Source organism: Pseudorca crassidens, chromosome 9 (genome assembly GCF_039906515.1).
Source record: "Pseudorca crassidens isolate mPseCra1 chromosome 9, mPseCra1.hap1, whole genome shotgun sequence".
NCBI classification, from domain to species: Eukaryota; Metazoa; Chordata; class Mammalia; order Artiodactyla; family Delphinidae; genus Pseudorca; species Pseudorca crassidens.
Window position 1 is genome coordinate 9,979,948 of NC_090304.1, and position 16,962 is coordinate 9,996,909.

A 16,962-nucleotide genomic window follows, 5' to 3' on the forward strand; every position below is an offset into this window, starting at 1 on the left:
TGCGACCCAGCCAGGGAGTTTTAGTGCCCTCACCCCACCCTGGCTCTCAGCATTGGGGGGAAGGGGTGGGCACTGTCAGACCTGCCTGGTACCCCATCACTACCTCTGTGGTCTTGGGCAGTTTACTTACCCTCTCGGAGCCCCAGACCCCTCAGGGAGAAGGGGCTAAGAAGCCCCGCCTTTCAAGGCCCTAATGAGGCCAGATGGAGCCCCTGGCACGTACCTCATGCAGGTAGGGCTCAACAAGCAGCTGCCCCCCATTCAAATGGGGCTCTGAGGGTCTTCTGGTCTCTCACTGCGACTCAGAGTGTGGTCCTGGACCAGGGCATCGACAGCGGTGACAGCCAACCTCAGAGGTCCCCTCCCGCCACTCTGCCACTCAGACCCAGCCTCCACCCCACCTGCGGGGAAGAGAGGTCACTCAAGGCAGCCAGTGTGCTTCTCCATCCAGTTTATACACAGCTCTATACAATATACAGAAAACTTTTATATACAGATATATTTATAGAATAAGCTATATTAATTTGTCTCTCCTTTTTACAGCAATATTAGTTTGCATCTTTCATACATTAAGTACAAAAAAAGTCATGGGAGAATGGCACGTACAGTGCATGAGTGTCTGCGGGGCCCAGGGGCTCACTACCGATTGCATATGGAGGTCGCCCGGGCCCCTGGGAGGATAGGCCAGCGTACGGCCGGGAAACCTTGTGCTGCAGGTCTGGGGGACAGAGTGGGGGTCGGTCTGAGCCGAGCTGGGCTGAGGGGGGTGGCTCAGACCCCCCAAGTGTGGTGTGCAGAGGAAGGGAGAGACACGCAGCAGGCCCATCCTGCAGGGGAGAGGCGGGGAGGGGGCGGGTGAGATGTGGGCCGACCCTGGAGCATCCAGGGCTGAGTCCGAGCCTGCCCCAGCCCCAAGCCTGTAACCCTGTGCGGCTGCAGCCCTGGGGGTGGGGGGTCTGTCCCTGATGGCTCAGCCCTGGGCATGGGTGGGCACCACGCCCCCTCAGAGATCCCAGGCCCACCCTGGTGGAGGAGGAGTTAAAAGGCCAGACCCCTGGGCTTCTCTGGTGGCGCAGTGGTTGAGAGTCCGCCTGCCGATGCAGGGGACACGGGTTCGTGCCCCGGTCCGGGAAGATCCCACATGCCGCGGAGCGGCTGGGCCCGTGAGCCATGGCCGCTGAGCCTGGGCGTCTGGAGCCTGTGCTCCGCAACGGGAGAGGCCACAGCAGTGAGAGGCCCGCGTACCGCCAAAAAAAAAAAAAAAAAAAAAAAGGCCAGACCCCAAGTCTCCCTGCTACGGGCTGGGGTGCTTGTTGGAACTTTACTCTGATTTATGATTTGTCTTTTTTTTTTAAACTTTAAGAGACACTGATTCCGTCTTGATTCTGCGGGAAAAGTGGGTGGGCCCAGCAGGGGCAGAAGCCTGATGGGGCTGATGAAGTTTGGGAGTCGCAGAGGGTGAGGGAGGCCCAGCTCCCAGGTCTCTGTCCCCATGTGTCAGGGTGGGCAGGGGTCCCAGGTACCAGTGATCACGAGACGGGGGTCTTGGTCAGGGGAGCCTAGCCAACCCAGGGAGGCCATGGGCGGGCCCAGAGTCGTGGGACCTTGCCTCCAAGGAAATGAAGGCACAAGCGGGCGGTCAACGCCTCGGCACACACCAGGTTTCCAAACCAGGGGTCAGAGCAGCCGGCGAGACGAGGGGGACGGGCCGTGTCCGAAGCCGAGCTCGTCCCGCGGCCCCCGCCGCGCGGTGCCCGTCATGTTTGCTGCCTGTTTTCTTGGCAGGCTGGGAGGGGCAGCAGGCAGGCAGAGCGGGCGGGGCGGGGAGGGTGCCCCAGCAGCCCCTTCCTCGGCACACACTCATGCACATGCACACACACGCCCCGCGCTGGCATGCGCCCCCTCCCCGCTCTGCCTCTGCGGACAGGCAGGGGCTCCACTTCCCCGCTGCTTCTCCAAGCCAGCAGGGAAGGAACCCTCCCAAGTGTGGGCTGTGGAGGCCTCAGGCTAAACTGGGATGGCCCCAGGGCCCCTGGCCCTCCTGGGTCTCTAGCCGGCTCCCACAATACCCCACGCCAGGCTCTACTTAGTGCCAACAGGACATTGTGGGTGGGAGGGAAGAGAGGCCCGCTCCCAGCAGAGAGCCCAGGCCAGCGGGGAGGGGCAGCTGTGCAGAGTGGAGGCGTGTTTGGCTGCAGAGCCCAGGGCCTGGCGTGCCTAGGCCTGGGGGGAGGTGATTAAAAGGGGGTTTGGTGGGGCCCTCCTTCCCTCCAGGGCACTGACTCTGCAGGCAGGGGTGGTCACACCTGTGCCCTCCACCCTTTGAGTGGCCAGGATCCCCGGGGGTAGAAGGCAGGCCAGGAAGTAACGGGGCGCGCCTGGGCACCCAGGACCCATCGACAGAGGGGTCAGCATGCAGGATATCAGGCAGAGAAGGGACGGCCCTGACCACACCCTCCTGGAGGCCCCTCCAGGCCCCATGGCTGCCTTGGGCCCTGTGGAGGCTGGTGCCTGCCTGCCCAGAAGAGGGCTACTAAACACGTGATTGCAGCGGGGGTCGGGGGCCTGCAAGCCCAGGACACATCCTGAGCCCAGCCCAGCAGCTTCTGTAAACATACACAGCACTGCGGGCCACCTTGGTGGGGGGGTCACCCCAGGGGGCTGGCCAGCAGGCACCAGATCTGGGGGTGGCCAGGGCAGATGCCAGCCTGGACCACAGATGAGAATACGTGGGGAGGGGGCCGCTCTCCATTTCCATCCTGGGAGAGCAGCCAGAGGGCAGTGACGGGGAGTCAGCGTACTCATGGCCTGTCCCGGAATGGGAGGTACCAGGATGGCCCTGTGGGGGGCACTCAGGCTGAGAGGGCGGAGTGTTGCCCTGTCCACCTGGCAGGCTGCCCCAGGCTTCTCCCTGCTCCACGCCCCTCCCCGTCATTCCCTATCTGGAGGGCCCAGATCCCAGCTGCCTTGGCTCTGGGGGTTCCAAAGCTGAGGTAGGGATGCGGACCCCCAGCTCAGCAGCAATGCCCAATGCCTGAGGCTACACTGGCCCCGTGGGGGCCTCTCCTCAAAGCTGCCCGGCCTGGGGGGCAGCCACCAGAAGCCTGAGGAGCCGCCTGCTCTGGCCCGGGCCTCAGCGGGCAGCAACTCCTGGGGTGCTAGCGTGCCGAGATGACCAGGTCATCCTGCTTGGCGGGGCTGGCCCCATGGCCGGTGGGGGTGGAAGTCCGGATCTTGTCCACTGCCAGACACTCCTGGCTGCTGAGGCCCGTGGGCGTCAGGTCCATGAGCTCGCCCGAGGAGCTGAGTGGGAAGGAGGGCGACAACGAGATGCCCGAGGAAGGGTCGGCCGAGCCAGCGAAGAGCCTTGGGGGCTTGGGCACCAGGTTGGGCTCGAACTGGGCGCGGAGCAGGATCTCTTGCTGGCTGGGGGACTTTGGGCCCTCGGCGTAGTCGCTGGTGGGGCTCTCGGGCACCACCATGCAGTAGAGGTCCTGGAAAGAGCTGCTCTTGCTGTCCAGGTTGAAGAGGCTGTCGATGAACTCGGCGAACTCCAGCACCTGAGGGCTGGGCGAGTCCCCCAGGCGCCCGTCGTGCAGCGCCAGCTCCCCGCTGCGGGGGGCTGCCCCGCCGCCACCCCCTTCTTCCAGCTCGTCGTGGGCGGCTGCGCTGGGGGGCCGCTCGGGGGTGATGCCCCCGCTGCCCAGGGTGGCCTCCAGGGGCTGCGTGTCCTGCGAGTGCTTAGACAGGCTGTCGGCCGCCAGCAGCTCGGTGCGCGAGCTCAGGGATGGGTTCTCCTCGGGGATGGCGGGGTCGATGTAGAAGAGGTGGCCCTCGTCGCGCTCCAGCACGGCGTGGAGGCTGGGCGAGCCGCGGATGCTGCGGAAGCCGGAGGAGCGGCGCGAGTCGAAGCTGTACAGCGACTCCGTGTCCGAGAGGCTCTCCATGGTGGCCAGCGGCGCCCGCCGCGCCTGCAGCTCGGCCGCCAGCCGCTCCTGGGTGGACAGCAGCAGCAGCTCCACTGGGTCCTGGCGGGCTGCCGCGGCCACAGGGGACAGCAGCTGCCCCTCCGAGAAGCCCTCCAGGCTCATCTCAGACTGGGACTTGCTCCTGAGGGGGTAGGGAGGGGTGAGACTCAGCGGGGTGGGGGCCCACCCCTAGTTCCCCAGTGGGAGGGAGCTTGGGGAGGGGGAGGAGGGGAAAGTGGTTGAACAGTCTGGGGACAGGGAACCCTCCTTTTTAAAAACCAGACCTCAAGATAGAAGACAAGAGAGTCGATGCAGAGCTGAGCTGGGGAGAGGGGGCCGGGGGCCTGCACTGGTGCCCATCACTGCACCAACGTCGCTGTACCCACCTGGAGACTGAGGCCCAGAGAGATTGGCTGCCCCAGGTCACTGGAGGCAGAGGTGGAAGGGTAGAGAGGGAAGGAGGGAAGGTAGGGAGGGAGAGAGCATGGCCCAGAGCCGCCCCCGCTGGGTTCAACCCCACTCCCGGGCCAGCACCCCCCTGGGCCCCTTCCTGAGCTCCTATCACTTCCTTCCTCACCCGGGGGTTCCTCCCACCTCTCCCATGGGGTGTAGCCCTCTGCTGGATGGGGCCCTGGAGCCCCTTGTCTCCGCACACCGGCCTGCAGGGAGTGAGTGAAGGGCCAGGGTGGGGGACGCAGCAGTCACTGCAGCTGCGAACGGACACTGGCTCCCCCATCTGGTCATGCAGCCGCTATGGGAAATGCTTGTGAGATAGGGAGAGAAGTCCAGGTGTCCCCACCAAGGGCCAAGAAGCAGCCACCGCCTTCTTTAGCGGCCTCTAGGCCAGATCTGTAACCTGGACCCAGGACCTGGGCGGGAAGGGTCCCAGAGAGGCACGAGGATCCCCACCCACCCCAGGAGCCACGGCCTCAGAGCCCAACCCCCAAAGGAGTGCGTGTGAATGTGGGGTGTGTTTGTGTCTGGAAGCGTGTACACGCCTGTGTTTCTGCGTGCAGCCTGCATGTTAGGCGTCTGTACGTCAGTCGGCCCATGTATTTGAGAGGCTGGGTCTGGGTACAGGTGCATCCACCATTTACACACATGGCTGCCCACACAAGCGTGTCCTTGTGTCCAAGCGTCTTGGCCTCTGTCTTGGTGTGTGTTCTATACGTGAGTCTGTCTGTATGGGGCTCTGTGCACTTAGAGCTACTATTTGTGAACACATGTATATACACGTGTCAGCTTTAATACGTGCGTGCGTGTAAGTGCCTGGATGTCCATCTGTTTGGGTCTAAACAGCTAGGAGTGAATCTGTGTGTTTGTGGTCCCTAGATGGCTACTAGCCCACATGGGCTTCAGTGGTGGCGGGCTGGGGGACAGTGGGGGCAGAGCAGGAGAGACCCCGAGCAGCGGAGGCAAGTTCAATCCCTCCCGTGCACGTGTGCAGAGTGGCGTGAACATACGAGGGCCCGGCGCGTACACAGAATGCACACGTGCACAGGCATTCGCGCGCTGAAAGCACGCGCGTGGCCACTGCACACACCCTCTGGGGCGGGGCTGCGGGGCGACGGCGCTCACCTGACACTGCTGTTTCGGTGGTCTGCGGCGGGCAGCTCCAGGGCCAGCCCGGCGGGCACAGGTGGTCCCGTGGGCAGCGGCTGCTGCTGGAAGATGAGCTCCGGAGTCAGGTCCACCTCCGTGGGGCTCACCATGACCTTCGCAGCAGAGAGCAGGGCCGTCTTCCCCTTGTTGTAGTTCTCCAGCACCTGGGAACGGGACGGGGAAGCTGGTGGCGGCGGAGGGGTGACAATCACGTGTGGAGGCAGGGCAGCAGGCCAGGCCTCTCAGGCCCAGCAGAGCTTCATGGGGTCAGCCGGGCCTGCTCTCCTCCCCACACGGGGCCCGGCTCCTCCGGGAAGGTCGAGGCCAGGCCCTGTGATCGTGCCTCACCCACCGCACAGATGGGACAGGTTGGACTTTTCCTACCCTGTGGTCGGCCCTTCCATGGCCGGGCAATGGCCAAGGCTGCCCCTGCTTGGCCATGCGTCCGCCAAGTGCCAGGTGGCCTTCAGGGTTTGAGCTCAGCCTGCCTCAGGGACAGGTTCCTGGGTGTCTCCTAGCCCCTACCCACCATGGGACCACACGGTGGTGTGGACAGAGGCGGGTGTGGAGCCCAGGAAACGAGTGGGCTCCCTGGCCCACTGAGTGTCCAGGGAGCGTCGCACCCTTGTGAGTAACATGGGGACGGAGACCCAGCCAGCCAGGCGCCGTGGGGCTCACCTTGTTGAGCCCCTCCATGACCACGTAGGGGAGGTGCTCATGCAGCATGGCCGGCGAGATGATCACCTCGTTGAAGGCCTTGTTGTCGCCCCAGATGGCAAAGTACGTGGGCTCCTCTTGCTCGCAGCAGCTGAGGGGCACAGGGGCCAGAGGGAAGCTGGCAGGTGGGGGGCAGCCTGGCCTTGGCCCGCAGGCCCCTGGCCCTGCTCTCTGCCCTGGCTTGGTGGGGGTGGGGGGGCCTTGGAGACGCCCTGCCCGGCTGGACCAGCAGGGCTGTGTCCCCGGGCTCCTTGCTTCTGCTTCACCTCAGCCCTCGCCACCAGCCCTCCGCAGCCAGGAACGTTTATGCCACGTGGAGCTGGAAAGCCTGACCTTGAGCTGTCACCTGCCTGTGGCCTGGGCCATACCTGCTCCACCCCAGGGAGGGTCCCGGCGCAAGCCGTTTGTTTGTCGAGGAGTCAGCCCAACCCTCTGAGAGTGTGGGAAGGGGTGGGGGGGGGGTGAGGTGGGAGAGGTCGCTGTACCCGCCCTCTCCTGGTCTCTCTCCTGCCCCCGCCAGCTGTCTACCAGCTCATCCCAGCCGCGATGCCAAGTGACAACTGAGGCGTGAGCTTGGCCAGGGCTTTAGGGTGACCCTCCAGGGCGTCCGCTTTTAAACGGATGCGAGTGGGGACAGCTGTCCTGGGGGACACTAGGGAAGGGTGACACTGGGGACGAAGACCGGGACCGTCAAGAGAGGAGCCTGGAGTCCTGCTCTGGACTGGCCTGTCGTTGCACTTCCAGGGCCCGAGGCTGGGGCAACCCTGCGGTGGGCGCCCTGGGCCACCGTCACCAGCCTCTGCACCTACGCCCCAAGGGTGACAGAATGAAGGCTGGCCCCACCCTCCACTCCCCTGCCCTGGCTGCCGCCACGTCCCAGCTGACCAGGGCGCGGGCAGCACCTACCAGCACTGTTCCGCTGGGTGGTTGTGGACCACGTGGATGATACGGCCGGGGGGGTAGAGAGGGGTGCTGGCGGACAGGGCGATGGTCAGGTCACTGGGGTGGGTCCAGAGCCGCGTGCTGGCCAGGGTGGTCGCCTCCAGCTCCTCGGGCAGCTCCGACTTGGGGACGCATTTTGTGGCCCCTACAATGATTCGCCACTGTGGGGACAGGGAGAAGAGGGGGATGGAGCTGAGTGGCGCTGCCCGGGTGGGCAGGGGGTGCTCAGGAGAGCTCACAGGTGACGGTGGGGAGCTGGGATGGCCGCGGGGCAGAGGGAAGGGCAGCGCCCAGTGGGGAGGCGGGGGCTGAGGTGTCCAGCGGCCACGATGGCCAAAAAGGTGCCGAGGACAGATGACGTGGAAGGGCTGAACTTCAGGGCTGCAACACCAGTCAGCCGCTCATCTAGCAGAGGGGAAACAGGCCCCTTGCTCTAGGTCGTCTCATAAGTCAGAGGCAGAACAGACCCCGAAGCTCAGTCCAGCTGCACCCACCAGGCCCGGCCACATGGGGGCGGCTCCCCGCCACTTGCCTCCTGGGCCTGACAAGCACCCAGGACTGGGTCTGAGTGGAGCAGTTCCATGTCCTTAGGCTCCTCCTGTGCCTTCGTTGCCCGCTCACCCCGGCACCTGGTGCCCTGCCTGCCAGACGGTCACGGGCACGAAGGCTGGGAACAGTCCCAACTGGGCTGAGAGGGTGAATGGGGTGAGGGCAGGCCTGGGGGCACAGAGGCCCTGCTGGGCCTGGCCGGCCACCCCCTGCCCGCCTCGGGGCGCCTGGCTGCAGCGTGCCCACCCCCAGCCTGGAACGCTGAAGGCCACGTTACAGGAAGAGCCCCCAGTGTCCTCTGCAGGCCTGAGGAGGGGTTAGGGAGGGCTGGTCCTCTCCTCTCAGCCGCAGGGAAAACCGGAACCAACTGCCCCCAGAGCCCCTCCCCCGGCGACCTCCAGCCTCCCCGAGCCTGGGGATCGCGGTGGGCTTTGGAGGAGGCCTTCCCGTCACACTCGGAGCACTGACCTCGGGACTGCTCTGTCCCGACTGCAGGCAGCTCTGTGCCGCAGGAGTCAGGACTCAGGAGCCCCCGGTTCCAGTCCTGACTGCGTTACGACTTGCTGTGTGAGCAAAAGCAAGTCCCTTGCCCACCCCGGGCCTCCGTTCCCCCGTCTGCACAAGGACAGGTAGGGGGCGGATGGCGTGAGCTCGGAGATGCTGAGGGCCTGATGGCTTGAGGTCCCCAAGACATCAACCGTACTCCAGCCTGGCCTCACGTGGCGAGGGGGCCGAGGGACAGGTGGGGCAGAAGACCAACGGGGAGCCCAGAGCCCAGGGCGCCCCGGCGGCAGGGAGGGGAGTGAGCTCACTTTGGGCTTCGTGCTTCGCTGCAGGACGTCCAGGAGCTGTCTGCGGAAGCCTTCCAGCTGGGAGAGGCCGATCCTGGAGAAGGAAGCCGTCGGGCCGTCAGCCTGAGCTGGCCCAGGATGGGGAGACGAGCGGGGTGAGGGGCAGCAGGGCTCCCGGGAACAAGGAGACCAGGCCATCAGGGTCACGGGGCGGGTGAGGAGCCTGCAGCTCGGCAGGGCCCAGCCAGGAAGGGGAGGCCAGGCAGGGCGGGCCGACCTTGCCCTCTCACCCTGGACACCTGAGTTGGGGGGATTCTGGGGGTCCCTCGAGGAGGTGGGCATTTGAGTGAGAGAGACGGGGCACCTGGGTGAGGCCCCGAGGTGGCAGAACAGCCCAGGCCAGGCAGGTGGAGCGAGGGAGCGACTTGCCTGGGGACAAGGTCTTTGCCCAGGACCACAGCTGTCACAAACTCCTTGGAATACTCCATGGCGTCCTCGCTGCAAGGGAAGCCGAGGGGGTGCCAAGGCAGGGGAGGGGCGCGGTGTTCCCGAGCGGGCTCGGCTCCAGCACTCCAAGACCCTCTGGGGAGCGGGGCTGCCTGCTCCCTGCCCGCCTATCCCGTCGGCAAGGCTTTGCTGGGGCTAGATCCCAGGGTCCACCTGGCTTTTGCCAGAACCCCCGCCTCCACTCTCCAGGCCGTTCCCGGGTTCCCTTATGATTGGAACCCAGACTGCCCAGTCTAGCCCCCTGACCAAGCCAGCTCCCAGCGCTGTCCACCAGTTGCCCCCAGCCAAGTCTGAGGCCCCAGACTGCTCACCTCAGCAGGCCCCCTGGCGGGGAGTAGGCAAAGCACTTGAGGGTCGGGTACTGGGGTCGCAGGAGGAAGGAGAGGATGGCAGCGGTGCCTGCGCCCAGGGAGTGGCCCACCACTATCAGGCCGTAGTGTTTGGTTCCGCGGCCCTGGGGACCGAGAAAAGCCCTGAGAGTCCTGCCCCGCTGCCTGCCAAGCTGACACCAGGGAGGCAGAGGGGGCTTCCCAGAGTCCTGGGATCACGTCTGTGCTGTGTGGCTGCTGGGGCAGAGGAAGGGCCAAGCTAGGCCCCCACAGAGCAACTTCTTGGGGAGACTATATAGCAAACTCCTATTCATCCTTCAAAACCTTGCACAGAGGTTACCTCCTTGGAGAAGCCCTTCCTGATTTTCCAGGAGAGGCTTGCTCCCTCCTAGATACTGCATCTGCACCTGGGATAGACCTTTAACTATAATGATTACACTCTATTATAATCATTTGGTCACCTGCTCCCATCCCTGTGCCCCAACCACTAGACTGGGGTCTCCTGAGGCCAGGGACTGCTTGGCTTTGGGCAGGGCAGTTAGGAGCACCTCAGGAGCTGCCTGCCTGCACAGGGAGGAATGGGCAGTGGGCAGGCCCAGATCGCCCTCAACCAGAGCAGCACCCCTTCTATCTGTTCTGCAATTATCTTCTGTGTTCATTCTGCTCAGCATTTTGGAAGCCCCAGAACTGAGCCATCTTTAGCCTCCAGTGCCTGGCACCGAGCGGGTGCTCACAACTGCGTGGGGCTGAGCAGGGGTGTTCGAGAGGAGCTGGTACAGAAGAAGAAAGGGCCAGAGCGGGTGGGAGGGACTGAGCAAGCGAGGAGGGGGCTGGGAGCCAGGGGTGGAAGGAGAGTGTAGGAGCCTGGCCTGCAGGGAAGGCTCCATCATTCACCTGTCCTGTCCCCAGTCTGTTGCCCTGGGGGAGGGCGCGCTGGGTGTGGCAAGGGCTCATGGCATGGAAAACGCCTCACCAGGTCTCGCCCGAAGGCCTGGGACAGGACCATCTCCTGCTCCAGCTTCTTTTTGATGTACTCAGCGGAGAGGACCATTCCCTGGGTGAGGAGGAACAGAGGTGGGCGTCACAGGGAGGGAGGGAGGCCTGTCAGGGACCAGCAAAACCAGGGATGTGAAGCTCACTAACCCTGTCCCTCCCATTTCCCCCTTTGGTCCTCACGACAAGCTGGCTGGGGGAGCTGCTGGACACTTAAATCACATCATTTCCATTTCACAGATGAGAAAACTGAGGCTCACAGGGATGGTGTGCCTAATAGGAACCAGGGAGATCTCTTCCCAGTTGCCTCCTTGAGCCCTTGTGGGACAGGATCTGCGCCGGGCAGGGCTGTGGGGGTCCTGGCAAGTGGGGGGCAGTGGACTTTCCAGACGAATCCGCACCTCTCTGACCAGTCTCTCCTGGTGAGCCCAGTGACCCCGGAGGAGCCCCCACCCCAACAGGACAGGCCTGCGTGCTGGCAGCGGAGAGGAGAAGGCCAGGGGCCGCTGGGGGAGCCCACGGGGAGGGGTACCTTGTGTCCCAGCCAGGTGCCATGGTGCCCCTCCACAGGGAGGCGCTCGGCGTCACCGGTCAGGTCTGTCAGGGCGTCCTTGTGGGGAGAGAGGACGGTGAGGGGTGGGACTGAGAACGGGAAAAAGGAGGCGGGCACCCTCGGGGGCTGTGAGGGGGTCCACGGGGTGGGCTGGGTCACTGGGCAGCGTACCTTGGGGGACAGGGTTCCCCGGATACTGATCACCACCTTCTTCTTGTCGTGGTCCACGGCCACGTAGAAGGGGGTTTCATAGACCTAGGAGAAGGGCAGCTCATGAGCCTGAACGGCCCCCAGGGTGGAGGCAGATTTGGGCAAGTGACTGAAGCCGGTCTCCTTCAGGGCCCGGGAATCTGGCTCCACTGGCCACTGGGCCCCTGACGCCTGCAAGGGCCACAGTAGGTCCCTCCCAACCCGGCACACAGCCTACCCGGCCTTCCTAATTCCGCTGACCCGGGTGCCCTGAGTGCTGCCGTCCTGCCTGCTCAGTCCTGAGGGGCTGCCCCCTCCCCAGTGCCTCCGGCTTCTTCCCTCTCAATTCCTTCCCCCAAAGGCTGGGGCCAGGAAGCCCCAGTGCCGGGTGCGGGCTTGGGGTCCACTTCCTAGCCCCGGAGCGGATGCAGGCCAGGACGTGGGGAGAAGGAGGCGGCCCATCTCTGGTCTGCCCAGCGAGGGGAGGCCTGGAGGCTTTGGCCAGCCGTGCCAGCCAGGCCAAGGGCTCCTGCCGCTGAGGGAGACGGCGTACACTCTCCAGGCCGCAGCGCTGCCTGCCTCCTGTGGCCTGTGGAGGACCGAGGCTGGGGGGACGCTGCACCCGCCTGGCAAGCCCGCCCCAGTCCCTCACCGCATCATGGCAGGAGGTGTAGACGATGTCCACCGCGGTCATGTTCTCGTCCAGGAAGTGGCGCCGGATGGCGATGGCGTTGCAGCCGCAGCAGTTGTCTTCCTCGATGGTCACTCCAGGGGCAAACCGGGGCCGTGTGGGACACAAGCAGCACCTGGGCGGGTGGCAGAGGGCTCAGAGCCAGGGACCCCGACGGAGCACCGGTCTCCCCCATCCTCTCTGGAACTGGTTCTTGCAGCCGTACCCCCTCTCCAAGGCCTCCCCTGCAAAGCTCCACCAGCCCGGGCCGGGCCCAGCCCTCATCTTACTCGGCCTCTCGGCAGCACAAGACCCAGCGGGACTCGCCCTCCCCCTTGAAACGCTCTCCCCATTCGGCTGGAGGCACCCTCTGTCCTGGGCTGCTTCTCCCTCGGGGCAGCCTCCTTGCACTCGTCCTCTCACTGAGGACCCAGAGGTCAGCCCTGGAGCTCCTCTTCTCTCCAGCAACACTCGCTCCTGGGGCCTCATCCAGTCTTGGGCTTTAAATACCACCTACGCGCCAATAAGCCCCGGAGACCTGCTCACATTCAACTGCCTGTGCAACACCTCCTCCCAGATGTCCCACAGGATTGCAACCTTTCCAGGCCCCAGTCCCGGAGGCCCCGCCCCCTGTGCTCCGCAGCTCAGCCCCACGCTCGGCACCATCGCCATCGGGTCCTCACCCCACCTCACGTCCCACACCAGTCCGTCAGCACGTCCGCTGGCTCTGCCTTCAAATTCAGATCTGGACTCCGAACGCTTGCCCTCGCCGCCACCCCCTACCCTGCTCCAAGCCATTTATCCCTGCCTTAGAGTGTCACAGGGGCCTCCTGACTGGTCTCCCTCATTTACACTCGCCCCTTACGTTCTCAACATGGCTGCCAGAGTGACCCTTTAAGATATACGTCAAGCCACGTCACTGCTCTCAACACCCTCTGATGCTGCCCTTCCTGTCCAGTATAAAGGCCAGAGTCCTTGCAAGGGCCGAGGGCCCTGCCCCATCTGGCCCTGGTCCTCTGGCCTGTTGCCTCCGACTCCCCTCGGATGCGTTGGCCATATTCCTGCCTCAGCCTCTTTGCACCGTGGTTCCCTCTGCCTGGAACATTCTTCTCGTGGTTTCTGTGTGGCCAGATCCCTCAGTCCTTCAGGCCTCTGCTCAAATGTTATGCTATGGGAGGTCCGCCGCCTGGGCCACCTCATCTGACATAGCTTCCCCTGCCAAGCCTGACCGCACAGACAGCCTAATTTTTCTCCAAAACACTGACGTGCTCCAATGGGCTGCATTTCCTTGTCTGTGCCTTGCCACCAGGCGGTGGGCTCCACAGGGCAGGGTTGGCTCTGCCTGGTTCACAGTTACGTCCCCAGCACCAGGCACCCAGCAGGATTCCCCAAAGTGAACAGCTGAGCGGCTGAGCTGGGCACCCAGCTCGAGTGCAGCGGCTCCTCGGGCCACCAGAGGGGGCCGGCAACCAACGGATGGGGCCCTGGAGCCCCGAGAGCATGTGACCTGTGTCTGCCTGCTTTCTTGGCTTGACGGCTGAGATTTTATTGATACTAAGAATCCTAGATCTTGGTGATGCACAGAGGTTTGTCTTCACCCGAGCAGCGCCTGAGGGACTGATACACACCCCTCAATGGGAAGAGGCCTCGCTGAGAAAACCCAGGGTCGAGCCAAGTCTCTGAAGCAACCGGGCTTGGGGTGGGCGACCATCTCCATTGACTCTGGGAGACCCCCACGCCCCTCGCCCGCCACTGCTGGGCCAAGTGGGGACAGGGCTGGGCCTGTGGGCCAGGCTCCCGTGTTCAGGCAGCTGTGGCCCCTCTCCAGGCAGCTGTGGCCCCTCTCCAACCTCAGCCCCGCCCTCTAGCACCGAGCAGGTGGCTGCCAAAGTGTACGCAGTCTTCGGAGACAGGGACCCGGGCTTGAATCCTTGCTCTGGTGGCCCTTCCTGACCGCGAGGGCCTGGTGGGCAGGTGCTGATAGCTACTCTACAAGGCTGGGGTGGGATCAAAGGCCCAAGATGCAGGAAGCACCTGGTGTACAATAGGGACCCAACCTCTCTCCAGGGAGAAGGCTGCCCCTGAGTCAGTGACCTGAGAGCCAGGGGAACCGCTGAGAGCAGCGGGGCCAGCAGCCCGGAAGGGAGGGGCCTGCGGCACCGTCGAGGCCAGCACTCCCGCCTAGAGGAGGCTGGGGCGCTGAGGGGCTCAAAGGTCCCGGGAGCCTGAGGACCCGCTTGGCCCATGGAGGCTGACCACACGTCCAGGGCAGGGCTGGAGCCGAGTGGGGTGTCCCCAGGGTGGCGGGGCCGTAGACAGGCATGGCCTGCCATGCTCTGTGTGGGACGGCAGGACCACTCCAGGTGAAGGGCCTGGGCCTGAGGCAGGTGGGCTGCCCTCCTTCCTCCAGCCAGTGCTGGGTCTCTGGGCTGCTGTGGACAGGCTGGGACTCAGAAAAGGGAGCCCGGCCCTCTGGCCTCCATCCTGACACCCTTGGCTGTAGGCCGGGACTCCAGGCCTGCCTCTTCTCCGCCCCCCAGGGCACCGGGCTCTCACGGAGCCCTCACGGGGTCTGAGGTCCTTCTGCTTCCTCTCCCCGCAGTATTGAGCAGCTGCTGCAAGTGCAGCCTCGCTCCTGTCTGCAGAGCCCCTCCAGTGCCCAGGCTGCCAGTGACTCCCCGGCTCCTGAAATACCCCACAGGTGGGCAGGACGAACACTGCCTGTACAAATGACGTCCCCACTCTGCCAGTGAGAAATGGAGCAGGGCTGTCGGAGCCCAGGTCTCAGGACTCCTGGCCCAGTGCTCATTGGGAGAAGCCTCTCAGCCGCTGCAGGGGCGCCCAAGGATGCTGGGGGAGAAGCAGTGTGCGGGCTGGCAAAGACGGGGAGGGGCGTGGGGATGCCCTGGTCAGCTGTGCCAGTCGCTGGGGGATGGTGAGGACAGGCCTGAGAGCCGTCCAGCTTTCTGCGAAAAGGACGCTGAAGGAGGGCGTGGCTACTTGTGCCCCAAGGGCGGTAGTGTCCCGCCCAGCGTGCCAGCCTTTCCGGAACAGGGAGCCCAGGGAGCTGTCCTCCTTCTGCCCGGCCTGGGCAGAGCATGGAGACACCAAAGAAGGGGAGGGGCCCTCGTGGAGCCCAGCCCTCCTCTGGCCCACTTAGGAAAGCAGAGCCCACCCCGGCCCCCGGCGGTGGGCTAAGGGCGGCGCCCGGCTGAGGCCTTGCCAACTCCTTGTGAAGAGGGCTGGAGCCTTTCACAAAGGGCCTTCTGGCTGCCCTTCCAGAGGCTTCTATGGATTGGGGCTCAACCGGGAAAGGCCTTTCTTCCAGAAAGGCAGAGCACAGGAAGGGAGCCGGGAGAAGGAAGATGCGGGCAGAGGGGAGTAGTCGAGGGGGCAGGGAGAGAGATGGGACAGGGGTAAGCTGCACAGCCAGATGCTGGGCAACGTCTCATTTCGTCCTCTCAAACATCCCCATTTTACAGATAAGGAAACTGAGGCTTGCAGGGGTAGACTGACTTGCCCAAGGCTGCCAGTGACAAAGCGTGGATTCAAACCTGATACCGTGTGATTCCAAAGCCCACGCCCTTCTCCAACCAGGGAGAACACCGAACTAGAAAGGCTGAGGCCCAGAGATGGTGCGGAACAGAAGCAACGCGGGCCGCGGCGGGCAGGGTAGCAGGTACAGTCCGTTTAGGGAGAGCCCCCCATGGGCAGGCCCGGCATCGTGACCACAGCCCCTCTGCACATGCCGCTAGCTAGGGGGACGGGCCGGTATACTCACGAGCAGGACCGGGCCAGCTGGCAGAGGCCACAGGCCGGCTTCCGCATCAGGTACATGGGCCACCCGTAGGCAGCCAGGGCAAAGAGCATGTAGTAGCAGACCTCTTTGTAGCGGAGCATCTCTTGCTGGAAGAGAAGAGGCAGAGGGCGGTCACCTCCTGCCCTTCCTGCCTGTAGCCTCAGGGCCCATGGGCTCCCCTCGATGGAGGATGGAGGCAGGAGCTGCCCTCCCAACGGGCTGCAGACCACCCCCACCCCCACCTTGGAGGACCAGCTCCTCCAGATAATTGCATTTCCCTAATTATCTCCATGCAACCAGGGCACGAATCCTCCTAAGACCTGTCCCATTGCACCAATCTCAGAAATTAATGATTTGGGGACAGAAAAGCACTCAGAGCGCTGGATCGATTTCCTCGCCCGTTTTCCCGAAAAGGGAAGAGAGGGGGAGGTTACCGCGACAATCGCCCACCTCGGCAATCAGGCCCCCGGGAAGGGTGATTTAACCCTGAGAGGTCCGGACCCTCCAGAGGGGGTTGCCCAGGCCACAGAGCAGCAGGGCGGGCCCTGGAGACATGGACATGCTGGGGACCAGACCAGTGGCCCACCGTCAGGGCGTCTGGGCAGACTGGGATCTCTGAGAAAGGCGCCCGTTTGAAAGCTGGTATCTGAGGCCAGTGGCGGTTATCAGCCTGACCGGCTGCAGGAAGGTAAGGAGGCCCAGGTATCCCAGCAAAGCGGCTTCTGGTGTCCCGGGTGCCCCAGGCACTGGGGACTCCTGCACTTAGAGGGAATTAGTCAGCTAGTAAAAGGTGAAGAGGGTGATTAGTCATCTTGTGAAGTGAGACAAACAGCACCTTCATCAGGGCCCGAGGTGTCTGCTCTCCAGGAAAGCACTGGAGGAGGGAGGGATCCTCTTCGGCTCAGGCAGGAGGGCGGGGCGCTGGCACCTGGAGGCTCAGCTGCCCCTCCCCTGCCCCCCACAGGCGAGAGAGGGCGTGGTGAGAGCGGGCCTGGGCAGCCCCAGGAGGCTGCTCTGGGCACATGCTACGGACAGGCTCTTTTTTTTTTTTTTTTTTTTTGCAGTACGCGGGCCGCTCACTGTTGTGGCCTCTCCCGTTGCGGAGCACAGGCTCCGGACGCGCAGGCTCAGCGGCCATGGCTCACGGGCCCAGCCGCTCTGTGGCATGTGGGATCTTCCCAGACCGGGGCACGAACCCGTGTCCCCTGCATCGGCAGGCGGACTCTCAACCACTGCGCCACCAGGGAGGACAGGCTATTTTAAGAAAGGATACAAATGCCCATTTTGGGGAGCGGGGGCAAATGGAGAACAGGCTTTTCCAGGGGATTCAGATTGTGAAGGATGAATCCTTTC

At 64.1% G+C, this 16,962-nt stretch overlaps 1 protein-coding gene across 8 annotated transcripts in view; it reads right to left on the reverse strand.

The window, feature by feature from the left end:
• Positions 1-434: 434 nt before the first annotated feature.
• Positions 435-16,962, reverse strand: part of DAGLA (diacylglycerol lipase alpha) — a 62,634-nt gene continuing 46,106 nt past the window's right edge. For 7 of the 8 annotated variants that reach the window (XM_067748793.1, XM_067748798.1, XM_067748794.1 and 4 more), the window contains 12 exons: positions 15,592-15,716; positions 11,793-11,946; positions 11,123-11,206; positions 10,931-11,008; positions 10,379-10,459; positions 9,388-9,530; positions 8,999-9,067; positions 8,591-8,663; positions 7,194-7,390; positions 6,249-6,378; positions 5,547-5,734; positions 435-4,110 (listed from right to left, as the gene is read on the reverse strand). In XM_067748793.1, the coding sequence (XP_067604894.1) occupies positions 3,159-4,110; positions 5,547-5,734; positions 6,249-6,378; positions 7,194-7,390; positions 8,591-8,663; positions 8,999-9,067; positions 9,388-9,530; positions 10,379-10,459; positions 10,931-11,008; positions 11,123-11,206; positions 11,793-11,946; positions 15,592-15,716 (2,274 nt within the window). In that variant the 3' untranslated portion in view covers positions 435-3,158. The remainder of the gene's footprint in view (positions 4,111-5,546; positions 5,735-6,248; positions 6,379-7,193; positions 7,391-8,590; positions 8,664-8,998; positions 9,068-9,387; positions 9,531-10,378; positions 10,460-10,930; positions 11,009-11,122; positions 11,207-11,792; positions 11,947-15,591; positions 15,717-16,962) is intronic. The other variant, XM_067748800.1, reaches the window with a different exon arrangement.